This window comes from Thermobia domestica, chromosome 3 (genome assembly GCF_964235325.1).
Source record: "Thermobia domestica chromosome 3, izTheDome1.hap1.1, whole genome shotgun sequence".
NCBI classification, from domain to species: Eukaryota; Metazoa; Arthropoda; class Insecta; order Zygentoma; family Lepismatidae; genus Thermobia; species Thermobia domestica.
In genome coordinates, this window is record NC_137456.1 from 352,140,105 (window position 1) to 352,165,874 (window position 25,770).

Genomic DNA, 25,770 nt, shown 5'->3' on the forward strand with positions numbered 1-25,770 from the left:
TACACGCAGACATATGTTTATCAAGTGGTACTCAACCTTTTCAGCCTAGCGGATGAATGCGATTATCCTGAGCGCTCTGCGTAATCTCAACCCAAAGCACCCACGGACAAACCTGAACGTAAGACTTGGACAATGCGATCTGAGAACCAGAAAATTTGCTTCGATTTTTATAATGTCAGACAGAATATACAGGGTGTTAGTGAACTATACTGACAAAATGTAAGAGGTGATTCCTTACATCAAAATAAGAGAAAAAGTTCATATGGACCTATGGCGAAAAATGCATAGTTTCAGAGCTAGGGCTGTCCAAAATCGCGAAAAAGATAAATTTCAAGAGGTCTTATTTCGAATTCCAGAAACTGTGGATGGTGGTCCTTCTCAGCGAAAAGGAAGTCACGCATACGCAATCCAAAAATGCATATTTCATTAATGTTCAATGGGTGTACAGAGTATTTCATGCAGGGTGAAATTCCCAGATATGCCATCAACCAAATTTTGAGATATGCTCTGACTTTATGATTAGTCCAAACGAGGCAAATGATAAGTTTTGATAGCAGTGAACACGGAATTCTTTGGCCCGATGTCGGAAGTGTTAAGGATCGTCAGCAGCACGGTCTCTCGTACTCGGGGAAACGCATGGTGCGATGTTTTCTTTCACGCTTATAAATGAAGAAAACGTGAAATATACCGTGACAAAATACATCACATCACACGTTATTCCAAACACGGACAGACAGAAAAAAAAGCTGCCGGTTCCTAACACTTCCGACTTCCCTCCGAAGCACTAGATGTCTATTGTTGTCAAGGCTTACCTTCTGCCTACTTTGGACCCTCCTTGAAATCATGGTATACCTGAAAACTCTAATGACAGTATATGTGAGAATTATACCCTGTAGGGAATGCCCTGTACACCTATTGAAAATTGACATAATAGGCACTTTTGGATTTGCCACAGGCCCTAAGAACTTTTTCTCTTATTTTGATGTGAGGAATCACCTCTGACAGTTTGTCGGTATAGTTCATTAACACCCTGTATATAGTGAAAGAAAATTATTTGTCTTATATTAGCCGTCATTTCCCTTATATTCCTTCCATCAAATGCCCCGTAAATAGTACATCGCTTCCCAATCGCCCCTCTATGTTTAACCCCCTCCCCTTAGGAACGTTAAAAGCCACGTTGAGAACCATGGATTAAACTGATGAATTGCTTTCCTGATTTTTAAGAGTGAAAGTATAAAGCGAAAGTCAGGGTGGCCGAGCGGTCTAAGGCGCTGCGTTCAGGTCGCAGTCCGTTTCTACGGGCGTGGGTTCGAATACCACTCCTGACAATCTGCCTTTTCTTTTTCGACTATCTTGAATTAACTATATAGACAGGTGCTTGAATTTATTTTAATAATTAATTCGTATTCATAAGCAGATCAATTTTGTGTCTCCGAAAAGGAGTTTAAATCAGAAATGGCATTCACCCCAAGCAAATGTTCAAATTGAACTGAAGAAGTAAACAAACATCTTTATTAATTGTTAGATATATCACTCACAAGGAAACCGATTCAAGTGTGACACGAAATTGTGGACGAGTTTATGCGCAAACGAAGTGTTTTTGTGTTCAATTAAACCCATTAGAGGGAAAAACCCTCGATCTCAGCTGTTCCGGAGATATAGAGGAATAAGGGGAAGGCTGGTGTTCCAGTATTTTGCGAATTTTTGAATATGTACAAGCAAAAGATCCTTTTAGAAATGAAGAATTCGTATATCCAAGAAACTTTAATAATACGTCGTCTTAGACATGAGGGTTACGAAACCGAAAAGTCCATAAAAATTCTAGGGGAAGTTTTTTTGAGGGGGGAAGCCGAAATTAACGGAGTTTCATTGTTGCCTGAAATAGGCATGTAAAGTGACTATGTATAGTTTTTGGGTAAGCTGAATGGAATAAGAGAATCAACAGGTCAAATCGGATGAAAAATGTAGAAAATGGTGGCCGTCCGAACTTTCCGTTGATCTAGCGTTTAAAACTTTGTATCGTTTCACAAGGTATGTTCTTATGTACAACGGTATGAGGAACTACTTTACTATGTGACGTCAAGTGTTGCTTACATGCAACAATTTTATGTTATCTACACGTTATCTTTACTCTTCACTCCGATACACTTCCCCCTGATGATCCTGATTTTACAGTGCTCGCGGATTATCGTTTCCATGATGATCTACCGCATCTAATGATACGCAGTCACTCTAATAAATGTTTTAATGATAAAAAGGTAGCGCTAATAGATGTCGTAATGATAAATAGTTCCAACTCGAATATAGATGTTACGACCTGTGGTAACGTGCGTTACAGTGTGCAGACAATTTTACGATTTGAAGGCACTGATCTAGTTTAAGTATTATTTTCAATATGTAAGAAATAAGCAAATGCAATATGCATTTACATACCATTATTATGAGGATCGTGCAAGTCGAACTTATAATATTGTAAAATTGGAACATTCGTCCGTTACTCCACACAATGACTCTTGAAAACGAAAATGTTTTTTTCTTTCAATATATAGCTACAGAGCTTTAATCGAGTGAATTCGTTAACATTTTAACAGGTAACGATGACTCTCATACGTCCGTTTCTTCATTCGATAACTCTTGAACAAAAGCGAATTTTTGAATTCTTTTTTTTTTCTGCCATAGATAAGTAGAGCAATTATCTCGGTCTACTTCGTTAGTGAGATCAATCCGTTAATGTCTTCAGAGATAACGGTGATTTTAACGGTGGCTATCCATATTCCATTTTCTTCTATTGAAACAAATGTAGAAGTTACAAATATTGCCCTTAGATGGCAACAAATGTCCTCCCCCGGCTGCCATCTACAGGACGAAATTGAAACTTGTGTGTGACCCTTCTTACTGAATACCAGTGTTTGTTATTGTGTTTAAGGGCTCTATTATATTAGGTCACTGGTTACGCCACCGGTAGCACAACTGGTTGCTACGCCACATTCTCGCGCACCGCCCACCAGTGGCGGAACTAAAACAAGACGAATATTTTCACAAGAAAATGTCTTCAGTTAGTGAAAGCATGCTTCTCTTTGCCCTCTTGATGACAAATAGGAGTCGAAGAAAGAAGAAAGTGTACATGCATCCAATATCAATGTCAAGGGAAGATAAAGGGCTGTATTACACACTATTGAATGATCTTTGTGCAGACGACACTAAGTTCTTTTAAATTACTTTCGAATGTCAAAGTCATCGATTTGTAAACTATTAGGCATCGAAATGTCCAGTCGCTTGTCCTTGCGAATGAATTTTTAACTTAACTGCATTTCCGTGACCACCTTCAATTTCACTTGCGATTTTCTAGCGAATCAAAAGAAACAACCAACACTACACAGAGTGACAATATATTGAGGTCTGATGAGTCTCAGAGCAAGCACCGATTATTATCAGACATCCCTTGAACCTGCTATTGGTGCTCTGGTGTAATACGCTACGTTACGAACAATGCCCAAAGTGTGTTCCGCGCCACCAATGGTTGCTAGGGCAGTTGCTGAACTCGTTCACCAGCCATCCACCGATATCTTGCTGGCGCCACCAGTTGCCCGAGTGTAATGGGCTCTGTATACTTCAATGCCCCGCCACGCCCTACGTTACTGGTTGCGCCACCGGTAGCGCAATCAGCGGTCAAATATAATAGGGCTCTATAATATCAGTAGCATGAACTTGACTATTGCTAACCGCTCTCAATGAATATCTGTATACGTTAGTGATTAAAACACGTGATTGTACAATTATTCCAAATTCGTTTTTCCTTATCACAGCGATTACTGAAATTTATATTTATTAGAATAATTATCTGGATATTTAATCATTGTTAGAATAACAATCCAAACATTCGTTTGTTCTTATAATAATTTCATGAAAATTTTCTTAATTTTCAAATAACTATTAACACATTTGTTATTGTTTAATTATCTCTACAAGTAGTATAAATATTTATTGTTATTTAAATGTTAAAAAAGGATAGTTATATAAATCAGTATGCAAACACTTTTTTGACCTTCACATATTCAGGCATTCATTCTTTATTTGAATAATAATTGAAAAGATCATTCAAGACACAAATAATTATTAAAATAATTTAATCATTATTCAAATAATTAATTATTTATATTATTAGAAAATTTATTTATTAATAAAACAATATTATAGATATTTTGTAGGTTTTTGATTAAAGAGCTGTGAAAAAGACGGATCAAATATTTGGTATGGACTATTCAATAAGATATATAAGAGTAGTGACTTTTCAAAACTCGTCTTATCCTGTTTTTTTTTTTTTTTTTCATCTTTTAGTTAACAGAATTCAGTAATGTTGGATATGCTCTCTTCAAATGTCATGTCATTCTTGTGAAAAAATGGCTACAAATAACAATAATTCCAATTTGAATTATGGTTGCTGATGCAAAACTTGTTATATTTCCAAGCAGTGCCAGTGGAAAACTTGTCTTATCCATTTCGAGTAATGAGGCGACGTTTTGTGACGGGTAGGGATATAAAATAACAAGGATCTTTTTTTTACGTTTTCTGAAAAATTTACTTAAATATGTAAGGCGAGTTTTGAAAAGGCACTACAGATATGACTGAACTATTACTAAATGTGGGTGTGGAGAAGAATTGAGAAAATTAGATGGATCAAACGAAAAACTAATTAGAACGTTATAGAGATATAGAAAGAATTAGAAAGAGGAAGAGAAACCCCTTGGAAGGAACTGTATTGTGACGGATGAGATAAAAATTATGGAGGTAGGAAAAAGAGGGAAGAGCAAAGGACGCTATAGCTGATGGGCAGTATTCATTCGAAAAATCTTACGTGAAAGCAAGATTTCCTGCGGATTGTGGAGTATCGAAATTTCTCAGTTTGAGACAAGAGACTTGCAAATAATGGCAGAATACTTAGGTAAGGATTTAAGACATTTATAAAGAATGAATTTTAATAAAAATGACGAGTTGTATACACTATATTTTCAGTTATATATTCATTACTTCCTTATATTATATAATAGTCATGAATTATTATGCAACATTTCTTTAAATATCAACAAAAGATAAATCGCTGAGGCAGTTCAAGGATAAATGGATAAGTTAATGCCTAAGCAATCAATGTTATAATTTCGCTTTCCTAGGAAAACGACCATTTCTGGTTTTAACCTCTTCGGTCCTGATCATATTTTTGTGAGAATTTTATGTATTTCTGTCTTTGTTTCCATCTATAGCCTTGGCTTGTTCTTGCAGTGTTTGCCTTGCTTTCAGTAGTTTTGTAGTTCTTATAGTGTTACCAGTGTCGGGGGGGGGTCTATGTATCCTGTAGGAGACATTGGGACTCAGTGAGTCAAAAATGTATCGTACTATGGTTATGTCTCCTACAGGAGACACGGGGACTGAAGAGGTTAATGTTGATCGCTACAGAGTAAAAACGATGATAGATAGCGATTCGCGAAAAGCGGTTTTCTGAAATCAATCAAGCATCGTAGGAATATGTTCCCTCAACTTCTCAAATCTGGCTGCTAAAACAAGAAGTTATACAAATCTTCTTCTACTTCCGGCTTCAATATTAATTGAGAAAGAAATAATCCATTAAAAACAAATTCTTTCGTGTTCCATACAATTGACAGAGCTACTTATTTTTCCTTAGCGAAAGTTTTTTCTCTCAGATATCTGCGTTTAAATTAATTTATATTTAAAGCTGCAGGCCTTTATTAATCGTTGGAATTTGAAGCTCCTTCCCAGTGCTGAGAGTATTTGAGGAGGAATTTTGTGATATCCGAATCATCAGTCGAGTTATATTTTATCCCAAGCAAATTGCTTTGTAATGGAAATCGAACTCTGGACCATGGTACAGAAAACACAAATGTTCACTATTTAGCCACTTACGTGCTTTAAAAAAGCTTCCATTACTAGTTGTTAGATATACTTACGTAATTGTGAAACAGACACAGAAAGAGCTGGCCATAAACACAGGAATCAGGTATAATTTACTGTACACTGTGGTTCCTCCTGAAACGAAAAAAGAATTTTAAAAATTACAATCTTCCCTTTTTATCAATTACTTTGTAATCTGTTTATTGTAATCAAGCTGAAATTCTGTCTGCAACGAAATAATGAGCAGAGAAAAATTTAAAATCCTAGTTTGCAACATGTGATGTAATCGCCTCTCGAAAAGTAGGTGGTATTTCCCTTGATCTTCTGTATTACGAGGGGTATCTGAAGGGTAAGCTTACAGGGCATTTGGCGATAATCATCTTTAATGTTGTGTATAAACCAATGCAGATTGTGTGCTACAATTAACACTTTATTTTTTAAACATAGTTCCCGAGACGATTTAGGCCCTAGGCATTTGGGTAACGTGAGACGAATCTGTCGGCAACTTTCGTTAAATACGAAGTCCTGACTGTTGATCCAGCATTACACTGCTGTTTTGACGTTGCAATATTGTGGCGCTTACGAGCTGTCATTCGCCAGAAATGCTCTGAGTTGCTGTCAGAGGATGTAATATTTCTGGATGATGATACTTGTCCACATATTACCACTAGCACTTAAGAACTATTGCGACTGTTTCGGTGCAGGTGTGTGTGCAACATCCATCGTATAGTCCTGATGTAGCGCCCAGTGATTATCATCTCTTCCTGATCTTGAAAGAACATCTTAGGGAGAAAATATTCCAAAGTGGTGAAGATGTCAGAAACGGGAGCAGGAAAATTCGGTGTAGGAAAACTTGGTGTAAGAAAATTCGGTGCACGGAAAATTTGATGTACGGAAAATTCGGTGTGGGGAATGCTAGGTGTAAAGAAAGATTTGTTGTAGTAGACCGTAGAATTCATTAGAAACTTAAGTTTGAAGATAAAGGAGCGTATTAGTTTTAATTTCAAACTATGTGTAGAACTTACTTTTACTGTCTACTATAACAAATTTTAAAAGTTGTGTTCCTGAAATAATTTGAATTCTACATTTCGACGGATTTTAACATTTCATGGCCCTTACATGACGAGAAATTCGTTTTTCGATGTCCGTTCGTGTGATTTAGCAAAGAGACCATCGCTACCAATCGACATTTAATTTAAAACAGTTTTTATGCTGTTTTAGAGAGTGTCTCTTAGAATTTTCTACTTCCAAAAATAAATGTAGGTTACTGGACGGGTAAAGTTGAAAATTACAGATTTTTCAAAAATGTTCTAATGATTTTATGTCTATTTTATAAATATTTAAGTCTAAAGTCTTCAAAAACAACATAGGCCTAGTTTATTTATGTTACTCAAATGTGTAAAAATAAATGCCTCAATTAAAATATCTACGCCTGATTGGAGGAGAAGTCAATAAGGAGTCAAGTGTCTGAATGGAGGAGAAGTCAACTATTTGTACAACTCTTATCTGATAAAACCATCCTGCTTTATATTGCACGTTCCACTAAGACTTTTTTGATCAATACATTTTTGCATCTTACATATGTATATACAGAGTGATTCTTTTAAAACTCACGGATTTCATTCGGCTCTAGAATTTGTAACTGAAGTCCGATTTTCATGCGGTTTGTTGCAAATCATCAAGGAAGAATGGGAGATTTATGGGGCTATATTTACTGGGTTAAATTCATCCAGGGTAATATCGAGCAGGCCGCAAGAAAAACAGCAAATATTCGCCAGTGTACCTTACAGTTCGAATGAGATATTGGACATTTGAAGCGAAATTGAAGAATACAAATTAAGTGTTAGTGAGAATACAATTTAAGTGTTAGTGGTAACACATAAATAATATGTTAAATAGCTATAGCCGGTTTCTCGCTATAAACGACAGAGGGATTTCTTGCACGACTTAAAGAGTCGGTAACTGACATCTTCCACAACATCCGCCAGCGGGGTCCGATGCTTCTCTGTCTCACTCAGAAGCGATCCTGTTTCTTGTAATTTATTCACTAACGACCATATTATGTTCCTGTCTGGAGCAGAACGTGAGGCAAAGTTGCGTGTAACTACCCTTTGCGTAGCAACAACAGATTCTGTTCTCCAAAAACTTTTTAACGAAAAAATCACGTTGCTCCAAAAAGTACATTATTGTAACTATGTCCTTACCATATTGATACAGTAGCACAGCATAATTCTCAAATACAGTGGCCCAATTTCCTGTTTCTTATTATCCGTCGCGAGGTTGCCATCTAACGAAGAAACTCAAATCTCCACACCGCACCTCACCTAATTCCAGTTGTAAGGTACACTGGCGAATATTTGGTATTTTTCTAGAGGCGTGGCCAATATTACCCCAAATGAATTTAAACCAGTAAGCATAGTTCCATAAATCTCCCAACGTTCCTTTATCATTTGCTACAAACCGCATGAAAATCGGACTTCAGTTAGAAATTCTAGACCCAAATGAAATCCGTAAGTTTTTTAAAAAATTACTCTGTATATGTTCTATGATGTACTATATGAAAGGTGTTTTTAATTGTTTCTATAACTATTCTCTGAACTTAAAGTTGAAATTGTTTTATTTGTGACAAAAAGTGTCACTTCATTGTGTGGTGAAAAGTAATTTATAGTAATACCCCGCAAAAGACATGCAAGAGGTATTGGACTAGAGGCAAAAAAAAAATAAAATAAAATAAAAAATAAATAAATAAATAAATAAAAATAAAAAATAAAATAAAATAAAATAAAATAAAATAAAATAAAATAAATTTGCTTCTCTTGAAATAGGTAATAACATTTTATTCGTTACATTTTATGGTTTTCGTTTTCACAATACGAAGTGTCGTAAATTATCGTAAGTGATAATATTCAATATGTATTACACCGAATCTACCTTACGCTGAAATTTCCCCACACCGAGTTTTCCGTACACCGATTTTTCTGTACACCGAATTTTCCTAGACTCGTCGGAAACAGCTGTGCAGCGCCCCCTCAACAGTCAGGACCTCACTTATTTTAGACAAGGTAGTAAAATGCTTCATTCATCTTACCGACTATGTTGCAAATTAAACTGTTGACTTTAGCACACAATGTACACTTCTTTATGTACAATATAACACATGATTATTCGCAGGGGTAAAAGTAAGGGGAACATGGGAAGACGCCGTTACCCCACTTCCAAAGTGTCTATGGCATACCTCCACTTAAAAAAAAAAACAAAACAATGGGCAAAGATAGCACGGGGACGGCGTAACGCCATGCTTCCCCCTATCTTTTCAGATCCTTACACCTTATTATTGCTAAATATGCTTTGTAAATTTATTTTTGAGACGTTCCTCATGTTCCGTATAAACAAATCGAAATCGCTAGCGGAAATTGTTAGTAAATGTAACCAAGAATAAAGTAAAATATTTTTGCTGCTTCAAACATCATGTATAGGGAATAAAACATAGCAAATAACATGGTTTAGTGCATCTTCAATTGTGTCGGAGTAATCAATGTAGTTGTTATATATAGGGTGTTCCAAAACAACACCGACAACGTTTGGGCGGTGATTCCTGACACCAAGATAAGACAAAAAGTATAGATCAACCTGGGTGCACAAATGCTTCCTTTTGGAGTTATGGTCTGCCGAAAAGATGAAGAAATGAACTTTAAATGTTGATAGCTCCAAAACTATGGGATTTACCGTAGTCGGGTCAAGACTTCACTTAGGAACTAATACGTGCGCTATCCAAAAAGATCGGAATCCTAAGGTACTCACGCAACAATTTTTGTAGAGTGAGTTTGGCTATGGACATATGATTGGAAGTAGTTTCCAACTACCTCTATAAAAATTGTTGCGGAAGTACCACAGGATTCTGAAACTTAGATATTTGCGTAGGGTACATACTAGTTCCTAACTAAAGTCTTGACCCGACTAGGGTAGGTCACTTAGTTTGGGAGCAATGGACCTTTAAAGTTCATTTTGTCATGTTTTCGGGAGCCTATAACTCCGAAAGGAAGCATTTGTGCATCCAGGTTACTACACTTTTTGCCTTATCTTGGTGTCCGGAATCACCTCCCAAATGTGTTGTTTTGAAACACCCCGTATTTGCAAAAGGTTTAGATACATTTTTCAGACCGGTTTACGATCAAACTAAACAGCTCTATATATTGTAATGATCACCTAGGAACAGGACAATATACACTGCGAGAATGAAAAAAAAAAAAATAAATAAAAAAATTAATTCCAATATTAAACAAAATAAACGTATTTTCCTACAAGTCAACAAGAAACCGTTAGAGCAGCAAACAATATTTAAACTTCGGGTTTTGAGATCACGGGGGTCGTTCTCGGAGGGTAGGCCAAGGTGCTGCATGTTCAACGACGAGTTCTTGGCTAGCAGACTCCGGTCGGAAGAGAGAGGTCCTGAGTTCAATCCAGTTCTATCCAGCTCCATAAGCCACGCAAAGAGGTTTGCTGTGGGCCGTGACTGTTGCCTACCTCAGAGGTCCTGAGATCCATACCGTTCTATATAGCCACGCAAAGAGGTTTGCTGTGGTTTACCACTGATGCTATTCTTAGAGGTCCAAAGTTCGATCCCGACTCCGTAACCACACAAAGAGGTTTGTTGTGGGCTGCAACCTGATCGCTGCTCTAGGGTTGGTAGGGGAAGGCGTGATGCATCCATGGAATTATAGTGCCAATAATTAGTGTGCGATTAAAATGAGACATGAAAATGAGACGAGAAGCTAACCTCCAAGACGAGGCTGAAACGTGTAAGTAGACAGTAATAGAATTTAATGATAGATTCACTCTTAAAACAGATTTAAGCGATATAGCCCAAGGCTTATCACATGCCTGGCGTATTACTTCAAATCACGTTGCTAATATAATGGTCTTTGTAAGTCAAACAAAATCTTTATTATTTAATTAAAATTTCTGGAACTAACTTTTATGACACACAGAGTCTGGTCTTGATTTACATTCAACATAAAGAGTTTGACCCTGGTTTAGCATGCTTCCTAAATATTGAAGATAAGGAGTAGTAACCAACAGATTCCCTTTTGTTGTATGTATAGCTTGTGTAAATAAACAATCATCGTCATTATATGTTTTCTCTCTTATTCCACTTTGGAATTCTTAAATAAGGTTAGCGAAAGGTTGTAAGAAGTAGTAGCGTTATATTAGCGAAGGCTCACCAAGTAATTTGTAAAATGGTTACGTCCATATTTATGATAGAGTTGCATTGGTTTACCATCCAGCTCATTAGGAAGAAGAAGTAGTATATACTTGCATTGCATTTGCTGAAGCCTCATTGCATTGTAGATAGCATACTTTACAGGGGAATCAAACCCTAGGTCACACTCTATCACTGTACTGCCACACCGACTCAAATAATAATAGGTCCCGGGTTCGACCCCAGCCCCCGCCAAGTGAACTTTGTGGAGGACAAACACCGTTTTCTCGGGGTTGTCCCGTTTCCTCCTACTTTCTTCATTCCACCATTTCACTCATTACTCATAATCATCGTCTCCTTTAGCCTAACCGGCATAACTGTGGGACGTAAGACTTAAAGATTTCATTTCATTTCATTTCAAATAATAATAGTAATATTCTATGACAACGACTATTGTCTTGTTCTAATATATTATTAACAAAAGAGTCATACAATTAACAGAATTAAATACGGCGCCAGTGGTATTAAGCCATTCACGACATACAGTGCCATGTATTGAAGACGTAATGTATTAGTTTCAGGTGTTGAAGTTGCTGTTCTGAATCTGCCGTCTTTCACTGTAGCGTTGCCAACAATACCCGTGGGGATTAAAACATTGCCATGCAGAATGCGAGCTCAATGGAAAAGAGTATCTTTAATGGACTAACGCAGCCTGACAATTGGCATGAAATGAAATGAAATCTTTTAGTTTAACGTCCTTTAGGCTAAGGGACACGGATGATTAAGGCAAGTGAATGATTATGGAAAAGTCAATGGAATGATAATGTGCAAGGAAACGGGAGAACGTCGAGAAAGTCTATGGACACATGTTGACCACCACAAACTTACTTAGCCGGGGATTGAACCAGGGACAGCCCACACCATAATAATAATAATAATAATAATAATAATAATAATAATAATAATAATAATAATAATAATAATAATAATAAACAGTGAAAGGGTGAAACTGGTAACACAGAGGGACTAGAATTGTGTGATTTGTTTTGTCCTTAACAGTCTAATGTTCTTGGTCGAAATTCATCTGCATGACTTCACCGAAAGGAATCCAATCACAAGTGAAACCGTTGGTCAGGTATACCTAATGATGAATATACTGTAACTATTAAAACAACACCCGACAGAAATGTGGAGTCATTTTCAAGAAATAGATATGTCCTGTCTTCAAACGTATTTAGTGTTGACTCTTCCCAAACATAATTACTCACACAATTACTCAGAACGAAAGCAAGTACAGTAAACTAACAAAAGATTACATTAATATAAAAATATTGTTGATTATTTATAAAATTTATAGCTTACCAGAGAGATCAGTCATTTTGATATCAAATATGATGTTTCTATTGTTCCCATGGTCTTGAAATAATGTTCCTTTCTTACTGTTTATTTTCTTTACATGGAAGAATTTCATAACCACTCGTCCACTACATATATATGTTTGCACTTTCACTGGAAATTGTTACCGGTTTTACAAGCAAAGAACAGTATTTTGTGATATCACGCAGTTTATCTTTGTACAGGAAATTAAAAAAAAAATAATTGAAAGAGGAAGTGGTCTACCAGCATTTTAACCTTGGTTCATAAAAAGGTGTTTGGGTTCATTTAATGATATTTATTGTTTGAGTGGCTACATGACATTACCGGGTGCTGTCGTCGAGAGTATTCTTAGTCATCCACATTGAATTTATGTAAGTGAATGGTTGATTCGCAAACAGCTGAAAAGATACAGATAATCATAGTGTCTTTTTTCCCGTACAGTGCTGGCTTTTGAGGGAAGTTTCATCGGTAAATATATATGTACAGTCAGCGACTTTAGAAAATGGAGGTTGGATACATAAGAAATGATAGCTTTTTCCAGTAGCAGAATAGTTTCACTGTATGTCTGATAGTTGGACAACCAACATGACAGCAAATACATGCCCGAAAACATAACATGCCAGGATATTCCTCCATTTGGAGGAAAAAGTATTACTATCTGAGAGCATCACTTAGAGAAACAACCACGAGATAAATCTGCAGAAAATCCATTCACTTTAAGATCAAAGAGATAGGAATTAATGCAAAGGAAACGAAAAGAATAATACGCATCATGCAGAGACCGAAAAAGTATGGAAAGCTAAACAAAATGAGAAAAGAAGGAAAGAGGGAAAGGAAAGAGCAAAAGACATGGGAATAAATTAAATTTTAACACTTAAGGATAAACAGTGTCCGTCTTTCCCCCTGACCCCATCGTGGGTTTTCTCCCTTCATAGGATAAATCTCTTTCAGTATCAAACGCGAACATCATTTATAGCGTTGAAAAAAAATTAACTCAGTCTAGGCCGAGACTCGAACCCCACACCCTTAGAATGACAGTCTCACGCGGTACCCACTTACCTACACAGGCTCTATCTATAAACCAGCTCTTACCCGCGCTGTTATCAAACGTGTTAAATCAGCCATTGTCGGTGAATCACCCCAGTTCCATTTGAAGTTTAAATTTTATTTACCTCACTTAGCCATCTATGGGTAGCAGTCCCCTTGCTTTCATAAAAAACATTTGTTCTGTAGATTAAAATCAAGAATAAATTAATCTGTACTCTTGGGAGCTTACTGGTGCACCAACATATCTATCTATCTATCTATCTATCTATCTCTCTCTCTCTCTCTCTCTCTCTCTCTCTCTCTCTCTCTCTCTCTCTCTCTCTCTCTCTCTCTCTCTATATATATATATATATATATATATATATATATATATATATATATATATATATATATATATATATATATGTGTGTGTGTGTGTGTATGTATGTGTATGTGTGTGTGTGTGTGTGTGTGTGTGTGTCGAATTGATTTTGGATTAAAAGAGCGACTTCGTAAATTTACGGAACGCGTGTTAACACGACAGTAAGGACATCTCGTAACGTTGTTAGGTAACACACGCAGTGTAAATAAAGTTTCAAAACCCGAAGTCGGAAGATATGCCGTGGGTAAGTCGGTAAGACGTCTGCTTGCTGAGTGCAGAAATTCGGGTTCAAATCTTGGCTGTTACGTTTTTTTTGTTTTTTTTTTGTTCCGTTGAAAATACATTTCTATATTTTTGCGTTTGAAATTGCTTTCTTTCATTTTTTGTAGATTATCTTAAATTAGTGAAGGCCAAGTAAGGTCAGATTACATATATGTCTGCTTTATCTGTGTGTACAGTCCAGAGATGGAGTGAGTCAATTGGGTCAAGATTTGTGAGTAGGTCAGTGGATCGTGGGTCAACAGGACGTGACTAACTGTGACACACCACCCCCCGTGACCTCTCTGACTCACACTGACCCTACGTTTTAAATTTTAAAGTCTCCCTCTTTATTCGGCCTCCCTCCTTATTATTAAATTCAATGTATAGATAATTATTGAGTTGAGTTGATTTTGAGTTTAGCGCCCTTTTCAGCAGCGAGGCTATATGAGACGGGACCTACTGATTAACATAGAAACCGAAAAACGTGAGCTCCCGTTGGGAATCAAACCAGGGTCTTCCACGCCACAGGTATATAATAGTGTCTTATATAGCAGTTAATATTCTTGCTATAAAGTATCAAATAACTAAACATTTGATGTAAATAAATGAGAAACCTAAAATATTGCAGATTACTGCAATTGCGATTTAATTCAATTTAAGCATTATACATCCATATGATTGTTAAAGTTGCTTTATAAAGATGCAGATTATGAATTATAGTAATTTTTTCAATGAAATGAAATTAAATTAAGTTTGACGTCCCATGCTTATGTCGGCTAGGTAAAGGAGATGGGTGATGATGAGAAGTGAACGAAAATTGTGCAACGATGTAGGTAGGAGGAAACAGGAGAATCCTGAAGAAACGAATGCACACGGTGTTTCTTCACCACAAATCTGAGTTTGTGCAAGCTGGGATCGAACCAAGGACCCCATGCACCAGAGGTGAACGCTCTACCACTAAGCCACTTTGGCCCTATGAAAAATACAACCATATTTATTCTCTCTCTCTCTCTCTCCATTTTTATATAGGTATCAGAAGCATGAATAATTTTCATTTTGGGGGGTGCGGTGGCTCAGTGGTAGAGCGTTCACCTCCGGTGCTTCGGGTCCCTAATTCGATCCCAGCTCGCGCCGTTTGGACTTTGTGGTGGACAAACGCGGTGCTGGTGGGTTTTCTCGGGGTTCTCCCGTTTCCTCCCACTTTCTTCATTCCACCATTTCACTCCTTTCTCATTATCACCGTCTCCTTTAGCCTAACCGGCATAACCATGGGACGTTAAACATAAAGATTTCATTTTATTTCAATTTTTGCTTTGAACGTATGGTTTCAAGTTGGTATTAAACTCAGAACTCTGATCTTAATGAGTTGAGTTGATTTGGAGTTTAACGTCTCTTTCAACAGCAAGACCTTATATGACGTGGACATATTGATTAACGTAAAACCCGAACCATGTAAACTCCCGCCGTGTGGTGGTGATTGTGATTTTGAGTTTAACTGCCCGGTCAGCAGCGTGGCTATAGGAGACGTGGACCTACTGATTAACATGGAATACGAAACACATGAACTCCCACCAGGAATCGAACCCGGGTCTCCCACGATAAAGTCGTGCGTACGCTAACTCCCACCGGGAATTGAAATCTGTTCTCATTGTAAGAATGTTAACGTTCCTTATTTTACCGATTTTTGTATAACTTCATGGACCAAATTTCACAGAAGTAAATCCCCACGGTAAGCAGGTTTGCATATCCAGACTCCTAAGTATGAAAACATTTACGCTCACTTCAACCTCAAACAATTCATGAATTGAAGAATAAAGGATAATATTCCCGATAAAGTATATGGTTTGAAAAATACCATATAGGAGAGGGACATATCAGTCCTTTCTGCTCATGGAGTTATTAAAACAGGATCATCGGGCAGTGGTCTTTACCATTGAAAGATATTGCTTCTAAAATATTTCCAAGTAACTTCCAATTTTCCATCTATGGGTAGCCGTCCCCTTGCTTTCATAAAAAACATTTGTTCTGTAGATTAAAATCAAGAATGAATTAATCTGTACTCTTGGGTGCTCACTGGTGCACCAACGTATCTATCTATCTATCTATCTATCTATCTATATATATCTATATCTATATCTATCTATCTATCTATCTATATATATATATATATATATATATATATATATATATATATATATATATATATATGTGTGTGTGTGTGTGTGTGTCGAATTGATTTTGGATTAAAAGAGCGACTTCGTAAATTTACGGAACGCGTGTTAACACGACAGTAAGGACATCTCGTAACGTTGTTAGGTAACACACGCAGTGTAAATAAAGTTTCAAAACCAGAAGTCGGAAGATATGCCGTGGGTAAGTCGGTAAGACGTCTGCTTGCTGAGTGCAGAAATTCGGGTTCAAATCTTGGCTGTTACGTTTTTTTTTGTTTTTTTTTGTTCCGTTGAAAATACATTTCTATATTTTTGCGTTTGAAATTGCTTTCTTTCATTTTTTGTAGATTATCTTAAATTAGTGAAGGCCAAGTAAGGTCAGATTACATATATGTCTTCTTTATCTGTGTGTACAGTCCAGAGATGGAGTGAGTCAATTGGGTCAAGATTTGTGAGTAGGTCAGTGGATCGTGGGTCAACAGGACGTGACTAACTGTGACACACCACCCCCCGTGACCTCTCTGACTCACGCTGACCCTACGTTTTAAATTTTAAGGTCTCCCTCTTTATTCGGCCTCCCTCCTTCAAGGTCTCCCTCCTTATTATTAAATTCAATGTATAGATAATTATTAAGTTGAGTTGATTTAGAGTTTAGCGCCCTTTTCAGCAGCGAGGCTATATGAGACGGGACCTACTGATTAACATGTAATCCGAAACACATGAGGTCCCGTTGGAATCAAACCAGGGTCTCACACGCCACAGTATATAATTGTTTTTTATATAGCAGTTAATATTCTTGCTATAAAGTATAAAGTTAAAGAAAACTTGTAGCTTCACGAAAGGCATTTGTTGGTCCTTCAAGGTCAACACAAGAACAAAAATGAAAAACTAATACTAGGTGTGCCTTTACAAGTGACTACTATGATAACAACAGAATGCTGCCTACGTTTAACATATTATGCCTCCGGGGGTTAGTAAAACGCTTAACTGTGTGAAAATCGCTGCACACAACAGGTCTTAGGAACACTCGCAAATACGTAAAATTGAAAGAACAGAAAATAGTGCATTTTTGAAATGAGCATACAATTCACACTTCACGCAAAGTTCCAATATGGGAAATCAGTCAATATCTTCAGTTGGAATTACTGAAAAAGACAGAAACTGGCTATTTAAAATTCCAAGTGTAAACCTGCGCTTGGAGCGATTCTATTAGCTATATCACAACGCATTTTCGTGTGTTGCCTCTGTGGTCAAGCGTGCTTAATAGCGCTGTTGAAGTTCTAGAACCGGAGGGCGGCGGTTCGAGCCTAAGTACAGTAATTTTTTTTTTCAAAATAGGGATGGCTTTTTAAAAGTATATATAAAGTTGTATTTTGAAGTGATTGTAAAACAAATTCAGATGAACTTTCACATTTCCAAGCTCACTCGTATTTATTCGCCATGTCCCAAATTTCACAGAAATAAATCCCTACGTTAAGCGGGTTTACATATCCAGACTCCTAACTGTAAGTGTGAAAACATTTACGTTCACTCCAACCTCAATCATTTCATGAATTCAACCTGCTTTACATATGTTATTAGGACGTAAAATTGAATGTGATTTATTCTACAAACACTTTTATACATTGCAAGAGCTGTGACGTCTAAATATTCACTGAGAACTCATAGTCGTATCGCAATAAACAAAAGCGAGTATGGAACAGTAAACTGCTTTCACAAAGGTTAAAAGAAAGCCTCCAAAAGCATGCAAAATGGTCGAGTGGTTTAGGTCGATACTCTATCAATCATATGTTTGTGTTTTAAAACCCGATAATAAGTTTCTCTAAGTGTCTTCCTATTTTCATTTGGAGGCGGAAAACATTTCTTTGAATAACTCATTGGAAACTTCTTTTGTTTCAAATTCGGCTAAGACGGAACAATATATCAATTGCAAATCTAAAATCCATAGCTGAAAACAAAATATAAAGTATGTTTTCCCATTATTATCCTCCGATTTGTAACGAGACCCGGGTTCGATTCCCGGAGGGAGTTCATGTGGTTCGGATTCCACCTTAATCAGTAGGTCCCCGTCTCATATAGCCTCGCTGCTGAACGGGACGTAAAACTCAAAATCAATCAATCAATCTCCAAGAGAGAGAAATAAAAAAAAGTTTTTTTTGGTAAATTCTAGTTCAAAGTTCGAAGCACTTGCTTTTGCACGTGATTTTTTGTTTCTTTTTTCAGGGAACAGAAAAGTTCTGGCGCCTAAGAAATTATACCATATAATATTGCAAATTTGCAAGTGGATGTATTTACATTGCAATTTGTGGTAATGAAGATATTATGATTAGAAAACAATATTGTAATAAGTAAGTTTAATTTCTTCATCCATCGCCAGTCTTAGGGGCCCCTTATACCTCGCCGCCCCCCGAATATCGATATCGAAAATTTCGAATGATATATTCATGTCCATATATTCGCGATATCGAATGTTGATATATGATTATATATATATATATATATATATATATATATATATATATATATATATATATATATATATATATCGACGATAGCGATTTATCGACATATCACAGGCCCAGGTCCGAGAAGTGATGCTTGAAATATACTGGAATCAACAATCAAATTCTAAATAAGTTCCCCATTTCCCTATTCAATGTTGAGGGGGAAGAGTGTGAACCCGAATAGAAATTTTAAGAAAAACAAATGTTAAGATAAAAGTAGGTTTTCCGTCTCCCCTTGAATATAAAAATTAACAGAAAACTATTACTGCAATTTACCTTTTACTTCTGTTTCTGATTGTTATCACAAATCAGCGACAGTACACATACTTTACATAGTATACCAATACCAATACACTCTATAACTTTTCACAACCAAGCAAGCCGGAAGATGAATTTCCTGTAATATTAAAGTGGAATATTCTACAAAATAGTCATAATTCATTGGCCATATTTCTATCAGTACTTTGGTACGGACTAAGAGCTACAAGACTAACAGAACTAGAAATTAAAGATTTCATTCCTTTTTTCTCTCAGACTAAAAGACTTCTGCATTTTCCTAAGATTTTCATTTTCTTAATATAAGTCCCCTATCCTGGGCTAATTCTGGCTACCGCGGTTTCGAGGTAATCGGTAAACGAAAGAGCAAAGTTTGTCGACTCTCAGCTCTCGACAGTTTGTAAGAAGATATTTCACAGTTCATGTTGTTATTTCTTCGTTACAAAAACACTTCTAGTTGACTCTATTCATGGTGAATTACTGAACTTATAAACATTGACAATTATTGAAAAATGAATAATTATTTTTAAACATAAAAGGCATTACAGTTCACTAGAATGCAGTAGTAGAATGCAGAAGTGAAAGAAAATATTGTTTATTTGTTGAGATGCGCAAACTGAATGTGAATAATAAGTGTTTCCCATTCTCTTGTCCAGAGGTGGATCTACGATGGACTTCTGGGGGCTCGGTGGTTGGTAATACTCCTATTTAGAGCTACTTTTAAGAGCTCCAAACTCTGGAATGGGTTTTATTTCTATATAAAAACACAAATATTCCCTTTCTGGGAGGCTATCGCCATGATCGCCCACTGGATCCGCCCCCGCTCTTGTGTAGCAGACTTTGAAGATATTTAGCTCCTGCGATGGTGATTAAGGATTGTAACATCTGGATAATTTTTATACTGATATCGGATAGAAACTTATCCGGATTTGCAATATCCGGTTGACGGACAACAAAACGGATGACGGATAACGGATATTATCAGTCATTCATTATCCTGATATTATCCGTTATACGGATAATATCAGGATAATGGATGACTGATAATATCCGGATAGCGAATGACGGATAATATAGAGGTAACGGATACTATCCGCATGATGGATAACGGATGACGGATAAGATCCGGATAACGGATGTTATCCGGATGTCGGATAACACTGGCTTACAGTGGTTTTGGTGCCGGGTGTTTCTTAGCTGATTTGAAGTAGAATTGGGACGCTGAATCCAAATATGGCGTTAGTTTTCCCCTAACAGCTTTAGTTTTTGAGATATAGGAATTGCAAGACTGACCTGCTACAACGTTGAAAATTGCATAGGTGCTGTTTTACTGTAAGTGAAAAGAAAACTATGACATTTAAATCTGTTATTTGGAACACTTTGAAAATAATGAAAACCATATAAACACAAACATCAAGTACATAATAACTCTGTAACTACATTTTATAATAGTTTTTATGAATAAAAAATCAAATAATTTGTTCAAAACGATCTATTCAACACTTCGGAAGCTTCGTTTTCGTGACATCCTTGAATGTTTCTTTGCACAGTCTCTTTTTAGGTTCCAGCAGTAATCTGCCATCATATGGGCATCCCATCTTCCTTGGTAGCGGTCCTCCATTGTTTTAATATCTTGGTGAAATCTTTCACCTTGTTCTTCACTCAGACTGCCTACGTTGTCTGGGAAACGGTCCAAATGGCTGTGCAGGTAATGAATTTTGATACTCATATTACATCCAAGTTTTTGGAATGCATTAAGCATCTGGTTCACTAGCTCAACATAGTTATCAGCTTTATTATTGCCAAGGAAATTCTTGATAACTTCTACAAATGAGGTCCAAGCTCTACGTTCAGTCTCATTCATGGACTCCACGAAAGCCGGATCTTTCATGAGTTGTCTTATTTGGGGACCATCAAATATTCCAGCTTTTAATTTTTCTGTGCTGATCTGAGGTAGCTTGTTTCCCATGTAAGCAAAGCACGGCCCGTCCTTATTTAGCGCCTTTACAAACTGCTTCATCAAACCGAGCTTGAGATGTAGAGGTGGCAAAATGATTTTGTCACACTCAACAATAGGCATGTTAATAATATTTTTCTTACCAACAACCATGTCGTCTCTCTGCGGCCACTCTTTTTTTGACCAATGGTTTGCTTTGTCTCTGCTATCCCACAAACATAGAAAACAAGGATATTTTGTGTAGCCACTTTGCTGTCCAAGAAGAAAGTTCACCATCTTTAAATCCACACAAATCACCCACTGATGGTCCTGATATTTAATTTTTTCCATAACCAAAGCAATTGCTTCATATTCTTCTTTCAGTCGTGTTGAATGAGCGATTGGAATTGAGCCATATTTATTGCCATTGTGTAGAAGGACGCATTTTAAACTTCGCTTGGAGCTATCAATAAACAGGCGCCAATCATCTGGATTGTATTCTGGAAGACCCATGTGTTCTAGGAGACCTCTAACATCGTGACAGAATACGAGATTTGTGTCTTCAGTGAAAAATGGTAAAAACTCCTTTTCCCTTGTTCGGTAGAATGTGATTTTAGTTCCTTGTTCTAGTACGTTTTTCTCCTTCAATTTGGAAGCAAGTAATTCAGACGATTCTTTTGAAAGATTAAGGTCCCTAACTAGATCATTTAGCTCATCTTGATTAAACTGTTGAGGAATTGTTGACATTCCCTCATAATCACTGTCACTTCCATCATCCATGTCACAAGAATGTTCACTACGTTCGTTTTCAGTCTCACAAAGCTCTGGCAAGTGGTGAAACGTTGGGATTGGTATTTCATCGGAATGAACAACTGGACGTCTTGCTGAAGGCAGATCAGGATATGTCCACTTGTTCCGGTTATTTCTATTCATACCCGTAACATTTACCAGGCAGAAATAACAGTCATCAACATGGTTTGTGGGTTCCCTCCAAACCATTGGAACACCAAACTTAAGACTTTTTCTTTTTCCAGTTGTCCACTGTCGCAAGTGTTCAGTACACATTTTACACACAATATGTGGAGCCCACGTTTTATCTTGGTCCCCTAGGCGTACACCAAAATATGCATGATATGCTTTTTATACAAAGTCACTGATATGTTTTCTATTGTCTTTAAATGTGTACTCACCACATATGTAGCAAAACACATCAGGATGGTTAACACAACTTCTTCGACTTGAACTCATTTTATGTTCAGGCCACTAACACGGATGTTAAATATAAAGCCTTAGTATACGCGATACAAGTTATGATTTCAGAACAAAACTCACATGTTCCAACATGTCACTCCACCTGCAAGACAACAACTACGATCCACTAGCCAAGTAGAATACCAATGCAATCTAGTGGACGTTCCTGGAACTACTATATGACTAGTTTCCGTTTAGTACCGACAGATAGCAGCACTAATGAGAAAAGAGCGCCGTTCTTCCAAATAGAAATCTCTATAGAGCACAGTAGGATTTATTTGAGTTGCAGAGTTTTTAAGATCATATTCAAACTTGTTATTACGAGAATATTTGTATTTCTTTTGCTTATTTTGTATACTATTGCAAGAAGCATGCAGAAATAGTGGTTACATCATTTATAATTTACATATTTATTTTGGATTGTAATATTTCTTCCACATACATTGTAACGTAAATAGCACTACTGGTACAGTAGCCTGTATCTACCAAAGTAGAGCTGATAGAAAAAAACTGCTTACATTATTGGATTCAGCGCCCCACACATAGTTAAAATCAGCTCTAAAATTTTAGGCACCAAGAAATTTTTTTTTTCTGTAGGCCTGTGTAATTTTCGGATAATGGATTTATCCGGATAATTTATAAAATTAAGATAACGGATAATATCTGGATAATAGAACATTCGGATAACTGATTACATCCGGATGACGAATAAAGGATAGTATCCGGATAAAGTATGTGGTTTGAAAAAGACAATATAGGAGAGAGACTTATCAATGCTTTCTCCTCATGGAGTTATTAAAAGACGATCGTCGGGCAGTGGTCTTTACCATTGAAAGATATTGCTTCTTAAAATGTTTCCTAGTAACTTCCAATTTTCTTGTTCTTGTTGAGCGCGGTGGCTAATGGTAGACCGCTTACTTTGGCGCGTGGGGTCCTTATTGTTTCGATCCCCGGCCAATTAAGTTTGCGGTGGACAAGATCGTATCCGTAGCTTCTCTCAGGGTACTCCCGCTTCTTGCCACTTTTCACTCCATCAATTCTTCTATTATCAATGACTTGCTTTAATCATTCGACACGGCAGCTCAGTGGTAGAGCGCTTCCTCTTTTGCGTGGGGTCCTTATTGTTTTGATCACCACCCAAGGAAATTTGTAGTGGACAATATCATATCCGTGGTTTTTCTCAGGGTACTCCCACTTCTTCCCACTTTTCATTCCACAAATTCCTCTATTATTATTGACTGGCTTTAATAATTGCGCGCGGTGGCTCAGTGGTATAGCGCTTCCTCTGGTGGACCAATTAACATTGAGGTGGATGAGATCGTATCCGTGGGTTTTCTCAGGGTACTCCCGATTCTTCCTACTCTTCATTCCACCAATTCCTGTATTATCATTAACTTGTTTTAATCATTGGGAGCGGTGGCTCAGTGGTAGAGCGCTTCCTCTGGTGCGTGGGGTCCTTATTGTTTCGATCTCCAGTCAAGTAAGTTTGTTGTTGACAAGATCGTCTTCGTGGTTTTTCTCAGGGTACTCCCGCTTCTTCACACTTTCCATTCCACCAACTTCTCTATTAGCATTGACGCTTTAATCGTTGGGCGCGATAGCGCAGTGGTAGAGCTCTATCTCTGGTGCATGGGGTCCTTATTGTTTCGATTCCCGGCCTAGTAAGTTTGTGGTGGACAAGGTCGTATTCGTGGGTCTTCCCAGGTACTCTCGCTTCCTCCCACATTTCATTCAACCAATTCTTCTATCATCATTGACTTGCTTTAATCATTGGAGAGGTCTTGGTCCCTTGAGGATTGCGGTGATGTAAGAAATCAGATTCGATCCTAAGCATTTGGGTTGTGATGTAAACCTTTGCTGTGGTTCAGTCTCAGTATTTTATTACGCGACATAAAGCCATCCATACAGCTATAAATGTTGTTCTATCTTGTGCAAGCAGGTATTGATTTTGAGCCAATTCGGAACCACATTTTTGGCGCTTTGAGGCCAGAAACCGATTTCGGACATTACGCTGTCCTCAAACTACTAGGATCTTTTCAATGTTACCATCCGCGTCCAACAACCCCATGTTTAAAAGGGAAATAGAAAGGACTCGTGTCTAAAACTTCCGGACCCAGTTTCTTGAGGTTCAAGAGTAGGGATCGATTTCTGATATCACCATTGTGCTCAACGGATCAAAACCTTTGAAATGTCGCCAACGCCGTCCAATAACTTCATCTTTAACAGGTGAATAGAAGGGACCTGAGCCCATAACGTCAGGACCCCATTCCTTGAGCTTCGTGGTCTGAGCCTGATTTCTGACATTACTACTGCACTCAGGGGCAGTGGTTAGGGATGGGCACGAGCGAGTTCGAGTGTTTTTTTTTTAAACTTGATTCGACTCGAAACAGACATCTTTTAGCTCGACTCGGGAACTCGACTCGAAACATTTCTTCTGACTCCACTCGAAACTGGACTCGAATTTGGATCGAGTTTCGAGTCGAGTCGAGCCAAATCGAGCCAAATCTTGTGTGTAGTTTCAAGTTCCTTTTTCACTTATTCTGCATAAACAATATAATTATTATCAATGTTGCTACTTCCACTACAGCTTATTATTATTATTATTATTATTATTATTATTATTATTATTATTATTATTATTATTATTATTAAATTCTGTAATTAAGCTTGAAAGATAGGCGGTTTCCATCTGAATACTAAAAACTAGTTAACTGCCGATTTCGGTAGTCGTGAAATCTAGGACACAAGGACATCGTTCACGAGGTTTTGGGTTTGAGTTCCGGAGGATCAAGTATTCGTGCTTGGGCCAAAATTTGTTAAAAGTTATAGCGTGCCAGGAAAACATGTTTAAAACTGTTCTGCCTGGGTCTACGGTTGTCAACGACTTGTGCGGCTTGGCTCACAGCTTATTTAATATCGAACCGAACCGAGAACCGAACCGGATGTGCACGAGTCGAGACACAATTTGTAAAATTCGAGTCGAATCGAGACTGCTCGTAAAAATCTTGATTCGACTCGAATGTCTCAAAACTCTTCACATATTTTTAACAATAGTTTTGAAGAAACTAATCACTCAGAAACAGTTATATATATATATATATATATATATATATATATATATATATATTATACAGGTGCGGATCCAAGGGGAGCTACAGCCCTCTTGACACTCAGGTATACACTGGATAAAATAGGCTTCAATCCTGCTTTACACTGGATAAAGCGGCAAACAGTGATTTAGTCGCTCCCTTGATCATATCCTGGATCCGGGGCTTTAAGGGTTCATAGCTGTAAAACTATGGGACCTATCGTTAGTGATGCGCACGAGACGAGTCGAGACAGAATTTTCCTGACAAATTTCGAGTCGAGACACAGCTCTTGCAATAAAAAAGAATACATTTTTCGAGTCGAGACATCACTTTTACAGCACATTTTCGAGACGAGAAAGCCTCAAATCTTGTCTCGTGCGCATCCCTACCTA

The 25,770-nt window shown here is 37.3% G+C and overlaps 1 protein-coding gene and 1 non-coding gene across 2 annotated transcripts in view; one reads left to right on the forward strand and one right to left on the reverse strand.

The window, feature by feature from the left end:
* Nucleotides 1-25,770, reverse strand: part of LOC145681311 (DNA damage-regulated autophagy modulator protein 1-like) — a 78,524-nt gene that overhangs the window by 40,926 nt on the left and 11,828 nt on the right. The window contains exon 2 of the mRNA XM_081752973.1: nt 5,961-6,039. Within this exon, the coding sequence (XP_081609099.1) occupies nt 5,961-6,039 (79 nt within the window). The remainder of the gene's footprint in view (nt 1-5,960; nt 6,040-25,770) is intronic.
* Nucleotides 1,245-1,328, forward strand: TRNAL-CAG (transfer RNA leucine (anticodon CAG)). Its single transcript has one exon. It is a non-coding gene; the product is annotated as a tRNA-Leu (tRNA).